Here is a 15,837-nt window from a genome sequence, read left to right as displayed (position 1 = left end):
GTAGGCATGAGTATTGCTTTGGTGAGAACTCTATATTAAATGCTATAATAAAGGTTGGTTATTCTCTGGTAGACATTTCAAAAGGTAACAAATGAAGCTATGCCTGATAAGTTTGTTCTATACTGATGATAAGAATTAATATATATGTGAACTTTCTCCAGAATTTGGGAGGCATAGTGGCATTTTTAGTAAGAAAATACAGGTTCATTGTTGATGGTGTTTTGGTTATCTACTGTTATGTAACTGCATCAAAAATTAGAGGCTTAAAACTTTTGTGGATTAGGCATTTGAGAAGAGTTCACTTAGGTGCTTTGTCTCATCCATGTGGCATTATCAGGGTTGGTTGGGTTGTAGGACCTACTTCCAAAGGACTTGTTTGGTGTCTTGGGGTTCCTTAGTTCTTTCTCTATCTCCCCCTTTCCCCACCCCTCCCAAGCTCATTTTCTTTTTTTTAAAAAAATATTTATTTATTTATACAAGAACTGGGGTACAGTCAGAGGTGCGGGAGGGTTCACCAGAGACAGAGTGGGGAGCAGAACAGGCAGACGGACCGAAGACACTGCTGAGGGGAGCAGCGGGCGAGGCAGGAGAGGTCTGCCGCGCCATGTGGGTTTCTCCCTGGCTGGCTGGGAATTGAACCTGCGCTGCAAAGAATGCAGACAGCTTCACAGTGCAGCGCTCAACCTGCTGCGCCACCAGGGAGGCCCCCAGCTCATTTCTAAGACCTCTTTTAGTCAATGACTCCTCAGAATGGTCACACTATTTACATGATGATTTACTCTTGAGGGACGCAATCTATGAAACTAGTTAAAGTCTATTTTCAGTGTTGCTTTGTCATGTTCTGTTTGTTAAAATACTTATACATTCCACCCAAAATTTAAGGGACTGGGGAAATGAGCTCTAATTCTTGATAGGGGAGTGGCAAGATCATATTGAAGAGCAAAAAGGGGAGTGGATATTGTGATCATCTTTAGAAAATACTGTTTGCTACAGAACTTAATTTGTATCCTTTCCCTAATCAGCATTCTGCAGTTATACTGAACTGCCTCTGTCTCTTTGCTTCATAAGCATTGATATCGTTTTCAGGTTTTGTCAAGATTAATAAAAACTCAATTAAAAAATTAATAATCTACTGTATTGTTTAGATGACATAGAAATAGACTAAGGAGCAAAATCATTTACACCAGCCTAGAATTTTTGCTCTGTTAATTGGGACGATTTTCTGTGAGGTGAAACAACCAACCTCACAGTCCATAATTACCAGTAGTCCTTTGGTGTTATTTGAGTTTAAGTTACACTAGGTTTTGTTTAATGATCACAATATAAACATCATAAATACCAGTTGGGGTTCATCAAAGAGTAATTTACTTAGTGGACATTAAGTTCTGGAACTGTTTTTAAACCCCAAGCTCTTCCAGGATTTCCTCATTGTATCTTTTTCTTTCCATCACCAAACCAAAATAAAGAAAAATTATAGCTCATATATACAAAGTAATAGTTACCTAGCAATAGGTAACTATCTAGTTGCTACTTTGCCAAATGTATGGGGAGGGTGGAAGGGAGGGAGGCAAAAATAGAATTTCTCTTTGAAGAAGCTTAATTTCACAGTAGGGGCTAGGACATTAACAGTGGTAAGTTAAATAACCTAAGAAGTTTAAAAGAAATACTGATTCAATGATCTGAGCTAGTTAGTCTAATAAATTGATTAATCGATAAGGCAAATAATTCCTATAGAAATTCAGAAACTAGGGCCTCCCTGGTGGCACAAGGGGTTAAGATGCAACCTATGAAGCTGTCCACAGCCACTGCAGCACAAGTTCGATCCCCGGCCAGGGAGCAACCCACACGATGCAGCAGACCTCTCCTGTCTTGCCCGCTGCTCCCCTCAGCAGTGTATTTCAGTCAGTCTGCCTGGGTCACTCTGTCTCTGGTGAATCCTCTCACCCCCCGCACCTCTGGCCTGTACCCCAGTTCTTGTATGCATAAATAAATAAATCTTAAAAAAAGAAGAAATTCAGAAAATAAAGAAATCAGCCCAAATGCTGTAATCAGCACAGACCCAGTAGAGAAAGAAGTAGGACTTGACATAGGCTTTCTTGGGTGATTAGAATTTAGGATCCTATGACTTCTTACACTAATTCACATCCTAGGTGTTTGATAATGTGATAGTGTCAGGAAATAGACAATGTTAATTTCATGCTTTATCTTGTAAAAAGTATTGAATATATCACCTACCACCCTAGTTTTTCATAGCCCTACAGATGCAGTTGTCACTAACTCTTTAGTATTTGCTTATAATACTCAAAGATGCTGATATTTTCCAGTTTAGCTAATACATTTTATCAGGAAGAATATTGTTTGATGAAAGTGTTTGATTTGATCCTGGTTTACTCTTATTTTAGCATATAAATATATAGTGAAAAGCTGGGGTTGTTTAGAATAGGAACTTTTTGCCTGCTCTGTAGATCTTGTTAGATGCCTCAGAGAAGAGGCTTAAGTGGTGGTGAGGGTTGGTCTCTGGCTGCCTGCTCCTACCTTCATCCTTCCCATGTACACATTTCAATTATATTAGTTCCAGATAAGATTTCAACTGGCAAAAAGATTTCATTGTTTGGGAAATCTGCAAATGATTCCCTTAGAATTAAAATAATAAATCTGATTGTTGAGGGATATTTGTGAGGAGTGAAGATTTCAAATACTGTATTTTTTGTTACGTCTCTGATGTTGTATGTAGACCAAATTGTTTGTGGATGAAATAATTCCATCACTTTTTGTGGGCAAATGATGTTATTTCTAGGACTTTGATTTCTTCTTGGCATGTGTATATTTATCAATAGTGAGATATTTTATCATAAAATAGGGATAGTAAAATTATATATGAGATGAATGGTTTCCAGTTAGAATCTTCTAGTAATTTTTTTGTGTATATTCTTATTTTATTTCTTGTGCAGTTGAGGAAGATTGGGGGTGGGGGCTTTGGAGAAATTTACGATGCCTTGGACATGCTTACCAGGGAAAATGTTGCACTGAAGGTGGAATCAGCTCAACAACCGAAGCAAGTTCTGAAAATGGAGGTTGCTGTATTGAAAAAACTACAAGGTAAGCTGTTTTGTATGATACAACAAATGGTTTATTATTTATTGTTATCTTTCTGAAACTCAATTGTATTCTCTATTAATTGAATACTTGGTATTAGCTTAGTATAAACACACTGAGCATTTTCTCTTGGAAATGTTATTACTAGCTAGTAGAAGTAGAAATGTTTATTGCTTAGAATAATTAGACTTTGGGTATTCCTTTTCATGGTGAGTAGGAATGAGAGAGAGTGAATTAATTGAAAGTCTGCTTTAGAAAGCGTTTTTTTTTTAATTGACATAAATACCTTTGAGTTCTTTCTACTTATCTCTTTGGATATTTAACATGCTTTAATCACATTAAGGAAGAGATGTCTTCAAATCACACTGCAGAATGAATTAAAAATAATACTGTTTGAATTAAAAATAATACTGTTTGATATATGTTGAGTTCATTAATTTCAATTTCATAGAAGAACTCTTTCTGGCTCTCGTCATAGTTGAAATTCATTTTACTACTTAGATTCTTGTTTTTTTACTAAAGGGATACCTTTTTTCCTCTGACATCAATCCAGTGATGTAAAACTCTGAATCCATTGCTAATTTGTATTCATCTTTATATTTTTAGTTTAATGATATAATTTGATATTGCTGATATTTAATATTTGATCTGAATCAATTAAAAAGGGATGATTAACACATTAAATGATCTTGTTAATTTCTAGGAGGTTGTTTTGTTATGGGACATTCATTAATATCTGAAGGAATTTAGTAGTAACATTTAGAGCAAAAGAAATTGCTGTCATTAGTGGAAATAACTATAGTTGATGGACAGATAAAGAGAAAAATGCTTTGTAGCGTAGGACCCTCAAATTTATGGCTATATAGTCTCTAGTGTGAATGTACTTTGTGAGTCCCTGATGTGTTTAGAATTCTAGTACATTGATTCCTATTACGTAAATGAAATGTTTATTATATGTTCCTGCAAAGTCTATTATTTTAATTGTCCTTTGCCCTTAAACTTTCTGATTATCCAAGTTCTCTACCATTTGGCTCATTTGATTACAGCACGCTGTTAACAAAATTGTAGCTCCATTTAGTAGTTATTTTTAGCCCAAATCTAGCTTTCCTGAAACATAGGAAATGAGAAAGACAATTAATAGATCATGCATCTTGTCACTACTAGAAAACGTGAATAGTTAGAGAAGAAAGAATGAACTAATTGGAGAAGAAAAAATGAAAGTAAATGTGATATGCTCTTTTCTCTTATTTGTTTTGTACTGTTCCTTTGCACAGTAGCATAGAGGCTACAAGCAGATGTAGCCAGACCTACTTCTTCTTGGGTTGCACAGATCTTAGGAGGTCTGTTTTAAAGGATCAGTATCAACTTGACCTAGAAAGTATTGTTTCACCTATTTGTCTTCAATTTGGCCCTGAAGATATGCTTTCAGGTGAGGCAGGATACATCTCTGTGGTCCTTTAATTAGGTTTTCCTGCCTGTTTTAGCCATGACTTAACCAGGATTCTACATAATGAAACTTGAAGATTGCTGTAGTACCTTTTAATGGTTGAATCCAAGACCCTTGTATGCTAACTCTCCTTTCTGTTTTATCTTACTCTCACCTAAAACATTTTTTTCTACCAACTTTTAAACCACATGACATCCTATTTCTCAGAACCTTTTACTTTTCAAAAATAAATAGGTTTCTATGTTCTGGTCTATATTTCAGTGAGGCAGTCCTTGACAATCTTTTCTTGGCTCCTAATTTATGCCTTCTATATACTTACATCTGATAGTGTAACTTATGGGACTGAACTGCTCTCGCCTTCCTCCTGGCATAGTGACTTTTCATTCAGTGATATTGTAACAGGGTGGTCCCCAGGAAACGGGGAGGTTCCCTACCCCACCCAAGGGAGGGTGGAGCTGAGCAGGGAGAGGAGAAGCTGCAGAGGAGACTGAGGAAGGAAGGAAGCAGGATGGAGTTAGAAGGAGACCTGGAGGAGGCACATGGATCCTAGAGACATGTGAAGAAACTGCGCTTGTCTTTTGGTCGTGGACTGGGTGACACAGATGTGGGTGAGACCCATGGGGAGGTGACCATGGCAGCTTTTATCTTGATGTTGATTTTGCTCTTTTCCTTCCGGGCTTGTCTGGTTGTTTGTGACCCTTTTCTGTGGGTCCCCACTGGAAGATGCTTTAGACTTGTGGCAGGCTTTGGGGCCTTGCTCTGGGCCATTCCCATATGGATGGACTTTTACCCACGAGGGGACGGGTAACTTTGGGTGCTTCATTTAAAAACTAGACTCTTTGCCTTACCTGTATTGTTTCCTAGTTTTATTAAAGTTCCTTCCCATTAAAGTCTCAGATGTTTTGTGTTGATGTGGCGGATGGCAGAACCCATTTAGGATAGGCAGGTTTGCGGGGTTTGGGCTGCCCCTCTCCCTGTCCTATAACAATATCCCCAAAAGGCTAAATTTGTGTGGAAAAGGTATATAACCAGAGGCTAAAAACTTTTTCATAGGATTGGCTGGTTTTAAATTGATAGCTGGTAGAAGGAAAAGATATTTTTTGATGAATTTTGCCTGAACCCTAAGGGTTGTTCCTGGAAGAAAAGTAACCCACCTTTTCAAAATTTTTATGTCGTTTACATTAGTTCTTAATTTTCTCTCTTTCCTGTATTTAACAACCCTAGATTTCCTCAGTTCATGTATAACTCTCATTGTTAATGTTCCTTTGTTATAGGTCTAAAGTGTGAATGCTTTATCATTTTAGCCCATCTTTCCTTCCGACCCTCTCTATGTTCTCTTTTCACATTTCTTTGAACTAGTGCAGATGTATTGCAATTCTCTCTTGAATTGTATTTGATTTGTACAAATGTGCTTGAAAGTTTTAGTCACTTCTAAAGTAAACCATCATCTATAAGCTTGTTTAGGTAGCATTCTCCTATATTCAGCTATTATACCTGAAGTGTCCACAGAAAATAGAATCATAAAACTTACTATTCTAAGATTTTTCTTTTATTAATATCACTTTTCAGAGATACATTTATTTTTTTATTTTTTATTTTTAAAAACTAACCATGTTTTTCACTTTTTATTTATATATTTATTTTTGTGTGTGTTGGGGGGGACCCTCGCTGGTGGCCCGGGATCAAATTGGTGCTGCAGAGGCTGTGGGCTGCCTCGCAACCCAGCACTCAACTGCTGCGCCACCCTGGGAGGCCCCAGAGATACATTTAAATAACCATTTGTCTTTCTTCCTTTTCTCCATTTGTGACTAAACTGTCTTCAAACCCTTGATTTTCAATTTATTTGCTTTAAACTCTTTACAAAGGAGATAATTGTCTCCTTATCTTTTACATTTTTTTCTCTCGCTCTCATTTTTAGTAAATGTTTTCTAGTGTCATTCTGCCTATCTTCACTTCTTTATTTTCCTGATCTCTTGAGCTATATCTCAGCTTACCACACTTTTTAAAAATTCTTTTTTTAAGAAATATAATTCATTTGCAGCAATGGTTTAAGAGGAAAAAAAACCTTTTGTTCCATGATTTCAATTATGATCACTAGTAATTCTTCAGTAATTCAGGAACCTACTACCATCAGTAATTTGCAAAAAGTTAAGTTTCCATTCCATTGTTAACAAAGTTTGACACATCTCCATATTTCCTGTAGTGAAATAGGCGAATCTTAAGTTTTCTTTATCTAAATTTTTATTATGAAAGCTTTCAAGAATATGAAAAAACAGAGCTGTATAATGAACATTCATGTGTCCAATACATTCAGTAAATATCTGAAGTTAGCCAGTCTTGTTACATTACTGTCCTACTCCTTCAGCGTTTTTTTCTACTTTGCCTAGAGTATTTGAAAATAAGTCTTAGACATCATATCATCTATAACTTCTGTATATATCTGTATATGTACTTCTGTATATATCTCTATCAGATAAGAATTTCTTTTTTAATGAAAATATTCTTTATTTCACTAATTGGTGAATTACCAGTCAGTTAAGAATCTGTGGAATTGAAGTGGGGGTTGTTTGGGAATGTGTCAAAATTTGACGACATTAACTTGCCTATAAGAGCTTGGTTGATTATTGATGATTTTTGTGAATCCACTGAAATGTATCTTTTAAGCCATAGAAAGGCTGAATCAGTTACCCCTCACACACACACACACAAAAACCCGAAAACAAAACAACCACCTTCCCCCCATAGAATGGTGATATGAGAACATATTAGAGGTAGTTTATGATAAACATTAGGAAAATGTGGGGGATTTGTATTACTGAGAAAGTGAAATAGTAAGGCCATGGACACATCTGGTGACCAGTTTTAAGAATGGATTAGAGAGGAAACCCATGTTTCTGTTTCAGGTTTTCTTTTTAATTATTCGATTTTTCAGAACCATTTTAAGTTTACAAAAAAGTTGAGCATATACCCCACCTACTGTTCTATTAATATCTTGCATTAGTATGATAAATTTGTTAAAATAGATGAAACAATATTGCTATATTATTATTAACTAAAGTTCATAACTTATAACTAAAGTTCATAACTTATAACTAAAGTTCATAACATACACTGCTTTTTTAAAAAAAAAAAACATAAAACAATAGTATTAAATACCCAGTACCACTAGTATCTAGCTAGTATTTAATTTATCTCCTTGCCTCAAAGATAATACTTTACATTTGGCTTATTCAAATCAGGATTCATATACATGGCAGGTGCCTTGCTTTTGGTTGACATTGTTTTTAAGTCTCTCAATCTATAAGAGTTATCCCTCCCCTACTTTTTTTTTTTTTTTGGGAGAGGGAGGGTAGGAGGCTTGCCCTTTTAGACATCAGTGTAAAAAAATTATAACAGTACAAAACACAACAAAACAGACAATTATAAATCAGAGACATGCTGCAGGGGAGGAGAAGGTAGAGGGATGAGAGGGAGGAAGGGAGGAGCACAGTGGACTGTGGTGCACGGGTGCACGGGTGCATTGGTGAAGGAAACTCTATGGGGACTACACCTGAGGGGGTGGGAGGAAGCAGATATTGTTTAAAAATGAACAATGATGTCAAAAAAATAAAAAATAATAATATACAAAAATAAAAGAGAGGAAAAAAAAGAAATGAAGTGCTTAGTTTGATTTAAAAATACGAAGTCCGAGGGGGCGGAGCAACATGGCGGCGATGAGACGCTGCGAGTAAGATCTCCCATTAAAAAAAGTGAATAGGGAGGAAAAGCGCAGGTCCCAGTGAGAACTGGGACACGGAAGATAAACGGGTGACGCCAGCGAACTGCCCGAAGAAGAAAGTGGCCATAAAAGAGGACTAGAAGGGAGGGAAGCGCAGAACCCTGCTCCCCTCCCCCGCCCACAGAGGCGGCACTCTCCGACCAGCAGAGAGGAGGAAACAACAAACCAAAACAACCGACAAGAACAAACGACGACGCAGCAAGCGGGACTGTGAGCGGAATGGAACTATTGCAGCCACCACACCCCGTGAACGGGAGCTGAGACGAACCCTGCAGGATCCGCCGCGGCGGTGAGCGAACGGCTCTGGGCGCCATTAGAGAAGAACAAAGACCCCGGGAGACGCGCACACAGCCCGGGCTGCCGGTAAGCCTGCGCGGGAAACGCGGCGCGCCTGGCGCGCTTGAAAAGCAAGTGCAGACCGGGATCGCGGCTGCCCAGGTCCCCGCGCCTGTGACCTAGGCTGGCGGGGAGACGACCTAGGCTTGCGGGGAGACGCACGGAGGTCCTCACTGAGGTGAAGGTCCCTCCCTGAGTAAGCAGGAACCAGGCGCCCAGGCACGGGAGCCGGGTGCAAAAGGCGCCATTCCCGCGCCACTGAACTGGGCTACAGCCCGCGTCCTGGACCTGAGGGCTTTGAACTGAGACCCGGGGCACGAAAATTCGGGGCGTGGTTTCTCCACGACGGTGGGGCACAAGGCAGACACAGCACCCCAAAGCTGTTGAGGTGTACCCTACCATTCCCGCTCTGTTCTCTGTCCCACGGGGTGGGGGAGGCGAAAAAACAGCCCCCAAGGACAATAGGAGAGATCTCTGGCGCCACCTAGCGACCAGAAAAAAAAAAGTCACTAACACCCTATAAAACAGGACATTTCTTAAGTCTGCTTGAAAAGGGCAGAAGGTTTCTGGAGGACCCAGTGGCCAGCCGGGAAGTTATTCCACGCCAGGCCCTTCCGACCAGCAGTCTGAGCCCACAGAGGGAGCAGGCACCCACGTCCGGGGCAGACCGGGTGCGCAGAAGAGTGTGCCTGAAACCGGAGGCGCAGGGACTGCATCCTGCTTCGCCATTTGAGAACAGGGACATTTCTTCAGTAAAAACTGCCTAAAACCAGCAGAAAGCTCCCCCAGAAGACAGAGATGGCTCCTGGAAGAGCCAGAGGGGAGCGGAGAAGTTCACCCAAGATGTCAGTCAGTCCGAGCAACACAGTGTCCCAACGCATACGACAAATTAGAAAACAGACAGTAGGGAGTACAAGAACCACACGCAACCTAAAAACTCCTCAGGAAAGAAGCACACCACAAAAAGAAAACCACTCCCCAGATTGCAACGACAGCAACTTGGAAGAACTTCTGAGCCTTCCAGAAAGAGAATTTAAAATTGCCATGATTAAAAAAGTGATAGATCAGAAGAAGGAAATTGAGTCCCTAAAGAGGGAAGTAAGAGAAATGCAGGAGATCAAAGAATTAATGGAGGAACTAAAGAACTCTGGGAAAAGCAATGAAAGCAGAATAGATGAAATGGAAGAACGAATAAGTAATCTTGAAGACACAGAAATAAAAAGAACCAAAACAGAAAAGGAAAGAGAAGTACGAAGGAAAAAGAATGAAGAAAGACTTCGGGAACTATCTGACTCCATGAGGAAAGGAAATATAAGAGTTATAGGAATTCCAGAAGGAGAGGAGAGAGATGTAGGAACAGAGAAAATATTCATGGATATAATTGAAGAGAACTTCCCAAATGAGAAGAAGGAGCTGAAAATTGATATACAAGAAGCAAGAAGAACACCAAACTTCCACGACGAAAGGAAAAACACAGCAAGACACATAATAGTAAAGCTCCCAAGAATCCAGGACAAGGAAAAAATAATGAAGCTGACAAGAGGGAAGAAACAGATAACATTCAAAGGAAAACCAATCAGGCTGACATCAGACTTCTCTGAAGAAACACTACGGGCAAGGAGAGAGTGGAGGGACATAGTCAACAGACTCCAAGAAAACAGATGCCAACCAAGAATACTCTATCCCGCAAAGCTCTCTTTCCTCCATGAAGAAAGAATATGGACCTTCCCAGACAAAGAGAAACTCCGGAATTTCATTGCGACTAAACCCCCACTCCAAAAAATACTACAAGGAATCCTAAAGCCAGAACCTCAGAGGGACGAATAACAACGAAAGAAGACCGAAAAAAAAAAGTTATTAAAAGAATAAATAAATAAAATCAAAGGAAAGACAAACATAATGGCAAATACAGATGCTAACATATCAATATTAACTCTAAATGTAAATGGACTAAACTCTTCAATAAAAAGACACAGAGTTGCAGCCTGGATTAAGAAACAAAACCCAACCTTTTGCTGTCTCCAGGAAACACATTTAGCTACAAAAGATAAAAATAGGCTCAAAGTCAAAGGATGGAAAACAATCCTACAAGCAAATGGGCCAAAAAAGAAAGCAGGAACAGCTATACTTATATCAGATAAAACAGACTTCAAACTCAAAAAAATAAAAAGAGACCCCAATGGTCACTACATTATGATTAAGGGGACAATACTTCAAGAAGAAATAACACTCATTAACATATACTCACCAAACGAAAGAGCACCAAAATATATCAGACAACTGTTGTCCTCTCTGAAAACAGACATCAGAGAAAACACATATGTAGTGGGAGACTTCAACACACCACTATCAACAATGGATAGATCAACAAGACAAAAAATAAGTAAAGAAACTAAAGCTCTAAATAAGGACCTAGAGCATTTGGGCTTAACAGACATCTATAGAACACTAAACCCAAAAAAAACGGAGTACACATTTTTCTCAAGCGCACACGGATCATTCTCCAGGATCGATCACATACTGGGGCACAAGACAAACATCAACAGATACACCAAGATTGAAATCATACCAACCATCTTTTCTGACCACGAAGGCATCAAACTAGAAATAAATCATAAAAAGAAGGCAAGGTACTATCCTACCTCATGGAGATTAAAAGCCACACTACTGGAAGACCACTGGACTAACGAGGAGATCAAAGAAGAAATTAAAAAATTCTTTGAATTGAATGACAAGGAGGACACCAATATCCTAAATGTATGGGATGCAGCAAAAGCAGTAATAAGAGGAAAATATATAGCAATAGAAGCTCACATCAAAAAACAAGAAAGAACTCAAAGAAACAACCTAATCTCGAAGCTCAAAGATCTAGAAAAAGAACAACAAAAAACCCCAGAACCAGTAGAAGAAAAGAAATAATAAAAACCAAGCAGAAATAAATGAAATTGAAACTAAAAAAACAATCCAAAAGATCAATGAAACCAAGAGCTGGTTCTTTGAAAAAATAAATAAAATAGACAAACCCCTAGCCAGGCTCACAAAGGAAAAAAGGGAGAAAGCACAAATACACAGAATCATAAATGAAAGAGGAGAAATCACAACGGACACAGCAGAAATCAAAAGAATAATCAGTAACTACTATGAACAGTTATATGGAAACAAGTTCAACAATCTAGAGGAGATGGACAAATTCCTACAACTCTACAATCACCCAAAGCTAGATAAAGAAGAAATAGAACACCTAAACAGACAATTACAATTAGTGAAATTGAAATGGTAATCAAAACCTCCCCAAAAACAAAAGCCCAGGACCTGATGGATTTACAAATGAATTCTACCAAACATTCAGAGACGAATTAGTGCCTATCCTTCACAAACTCTTCCAAAAAATTGAGAAGGAAGGGACAATACCAAACACGTTCTATGAAGCCAATATTACACTAATACCAAAACCGAATAAGGACAACACAAAAAAGGAAAACTATAGGCCAATCTCCCTAATGAACACTGATGCAAAAATCCTCAATAAAATTTTAGCTATCAGAATCCAACAATGTATCCATAAGATAATTCACCACGACCAAGTTGGATTCATTCCAGGGCACAAGGATGGTTTAACATCCGAAAATCAATCAACGTTTCCAACACATCAACAAAAAGAAATATAAAAACCATATGAATAATATCAATAGATGCTGAGAAAGCTTTCGACAAAGTGCAACACCCATTCATGATAAAAGCCCTTGAAATTCTTGGGATACAAGGAACATACCTCAACATCATAAAGGCCATCTATGACAAGCCAACAGCCAGTATCATTCTCAATGGTGAAAAGCTGAAAGCAATTCCATTAAGATCTGGAACAAGACAAGGATGTCCACTCTCACCACTGCTTTTCAATATAATACTGGAAGTCCTAGCCAGAGCAATAAGACAAGAGAAAGACATCCAAGGAATCCAAATAGGAAAAGAAGAAGTCAAACTATCACTATTTGCGGATGATATGATAATATACATAGAGAACCCCAAAATCTCCACAGAAAAACTAATTCAACTCATCAATCAATTCAGTAAGTGGCAGGATACAAATCAACACGCAAAGTCAGTAGCCTTCCTATACACAAACAATAAATCTGAAGAAGAAGAAATAAAAAAAACCACCCCTTTTATTATCGAAACAAAAAAAAATCAAATATTGGGAATAAATCTAACAAAAGAGGTAAAGGACCTATACAAAGAAAACTATAAAACACTGTTAAAAGAAATAGAAGAAGACACAAAGAAATGGAAAGACATCCCCTGCTCATGGATTGGAAGAATAAACATTATTAAAATGGCCATCCTACCAAAAGCAATATACAGATTCAATGCTATTCCAATCAAAATCTCAATGCATTCTTCAAAGAAATAGAACAATTTTGATGAAATTCATATGGAATCACCAAAAACCCCGAATAGCCAAAGCTCTCCTGAAAAAAAAGAAGGAAATGGAGGCATCACACTCCCAGACTTCAAACTATACTACAAAGCCATAATCATCAAAACTGCATGGTATTGGAACAAGAACAGACATACAGACCAATGGAATCGAATAGAAAATCCAGAAATAAACCCACAGATTTATGGTCAACTAATCTTTGACAAAGGAGCAAAGACTATGCATTGGAGCAAAGAAAGTTTGTTCAATAAATGGTGCTGGGAAAACTGGGTCGCTACATGCAAAAGAATGAAGCTTGACCACTACCTCACACCATACACAAAAATCAACTCAAAATGGATTAAAGAGCTAGACATAAGACCTGAAACCATAAAATACATAGAAGGAAATATAGGCGAAACACTACGGGATTTGCACATCAAAGACATCTTTACAGACACATCACCCAAAGCAGTGATAGTGAAGAGAAAGATAAACAGCTGGGACTACATCAAATTAAAGAGCTTCTGCACAGCAAAAGAGACAATAACAAAAACAAAGAGAAACCCACCAACTGGAGAACATTTTTGCACACAACACTAATGATAAAGGACTGATCACAAAAATCTGCAAAGAGCTGATGAGACTCAGCAACAACAAAGAAAATAATCCAGTCAAAAAATGGGCAGAAGAGCTAAAAGAAACTTCTCTGAAGAGGAAATGAAAATGGCAACAGACATATGAAAAAATGTTCAACATCACTTGTAATCAGGGAAATGCAAATCAAAACTACCATGAGATACCATCTCACACCAGTGAGAATGGCACATATTAAAAAAACTAGCACAACAAATGTTGGCGAGGTTGTGGAGAAAAAGGAACTCTTGTGCACTGTTGGTGGGAGTGCAAACTGGTCCAACCACTATGGAGAGCTGTGTGGAGATTTCTGGACCTACTAACATAGAGCTTCCATATGATCCAGCAATTCCACTCCTAGGTATTTACCCAAAGGACACAGAACACATTTCCAAAGAGCACCTGCACTCCTATGTTTATAGCAGCACTGTTTACAATAGCTAAGCTTTGGAAACAACCCAAATGCCCAAAATAGATGACTGGATCAAGAAGATGTGGTACATATATACCATGGAATATTACTCAGCATTCAAAAAAGATAAACACATGCAATTTGCAGCAACATGGATGGCGCTGGAAGGGATCATGCTCAGCGAAATAAGCCAAAAAGAAAAAGAAAAATACCGGATGGTCTCACTCATAGCAGGAATCTAGAAAACTTAAATAAGGGACCAGGAAAATGAATATAAGAAAGTGAAAATCAAAATCAACAAAAAAACTATGAACCAGAGACACTTTTTGGGGGGTGGGGGCGGGAGGGGAAGGATTGGGTCAGAATGGGGCGTTTGCAATTGTATGGGGAATATAAAAATAAAATTTAATATTTAAAAAAAAAAAAAAAAAAGAAAATTTAAAAAAAAAAAATAAAAAAAAAAAAATAAAAAAAAAAAATAAAAAATACGAAGTCCAAATTTTGGATTTGACTGACTCCATCCTTGTGATTTTTTTTTTTAAAACATGTTCTTCTAGAAAACATTATTAAAATGCCATCCTACAAAAGCAATATAACGATTCAATGCTATTCCAATCAAAATTTCAATGTCATTCTTCAAAGAAATAGAGTAATTTATTGATGGAATTCATATGGAATCACCAAAAACCCGAATAGCCAAAGCTCTCCTGAAAAAAAAAGAAGGGAATGGAGGCATCACACTCCCAGACTTCAAACTATACTACAAAGCCATAATCATCCAAACTGCATGGTATTGGAACAAGAACAGACATACAGACCAATGAATCGAATAGAAAATCCAGAAATAAACCCACAGATTTATGGTCAACTAATCTTGACAAAGGAGCAAAGACTATGCATTGGAGCAAAGAAGTTTGTTCAATAAATGGTGCTGGGAAAACTGGTCGCTACATGCAAAAGAATGAAGCTTGACCACTACCGCACACCATACACAAAAATCAACTCAAAATGGATTAAAGAACTAGACATAAGACCTGAAACCATAAACTACATAGAAGGAAAAGATAGGCGAAACACTACGTGATATTCACATCAAAGACATCTTTACAGACACATCACCCAAAGCAATGATAGTGAAGGCAAAGGTAAACAGCTGGGACTACATCAAATTAAAGAGCTCTGCACAGCAAAATAGACAATAACAAAAAACAAAGAGAACCCCACCAACTGGGAGAACATTTTTGCACACAACACTAATGATAAAAGGACTGATCACAAAAATCTGCAAAGAGCTGATGAGACTCAACAACAACAAAGAAAATAATCCAGTCAAAAAATGGGCAGAAGAGCTAAAAGAAACTTCTCTGAAGAGGAAATGCAAATGGCCAACAGGCATATGAAAAAATGTTCAAATCACTTGTAATCAGGGAAATGCAAATCAAAACTACCATGAGATACATCTTACACCAGTGAGAATGGCACATATTAAAAAAACTAGCAACAACAAATGTGGCGAGGTTGTGGAGAAAAGGAACTCTCCTGCACTGTTGGTGGAGTGCAAACTGGTCAACCACTATGGAGAGCTGTGTGGAGATTTCTGGACTATAAACATAGAACTTCCATATGATCCAGCAATTCCACTCCTAGGTATTTACCCAAAAGGACACAGAAACATCATTCCAAAGAGCACTGCACCCCTATGTTTATAGCAGCAC

At 38.1% G+C, this 15,837-nt stretch overlaps 1 protein-coding gene across 1 annotated transcript in view; it reads left to right on the top strand.

Annotated features, from left to right (window-relative positions):
• Positions 1-15,837, top strand: part of TTBK2 (tau tubulin kinase 2) — a 140,236-nt gene that overhangs the window by 18,926 nt on the left and 105,473 nt on the right. The window contains exon 3 of the mRNA XM_037502317.2: positions 2,952-3,099. Within this exon, the coding sequence (XP_037358214.1) occupies positions 2,952-3,099 (148 nt within the window). The remainder of the gene's footprint in view (positions 1-2,951; positions 3,100-15,837) is intronic.

This window comes from Talpa occidentalis, unplaced genomic scaffold (genome assembly GCF_014898055.3).
Source record: "Talpa occidentalis isolate TD23 unplaced genomic scaffold, MPIMG_talOcc4v2.1 talOcc4.11, whole genome shotgun sequence".
Taxonomy (NCBI): Eukaryota; Metazoa; Chordata; class Mammalia; order Eulipotyphla; family Talpidae; genus Talpa; species Talpa occidentalis.
This window is presented reverse-complemented; position numbering and strand designations above follow the sequence as displayed.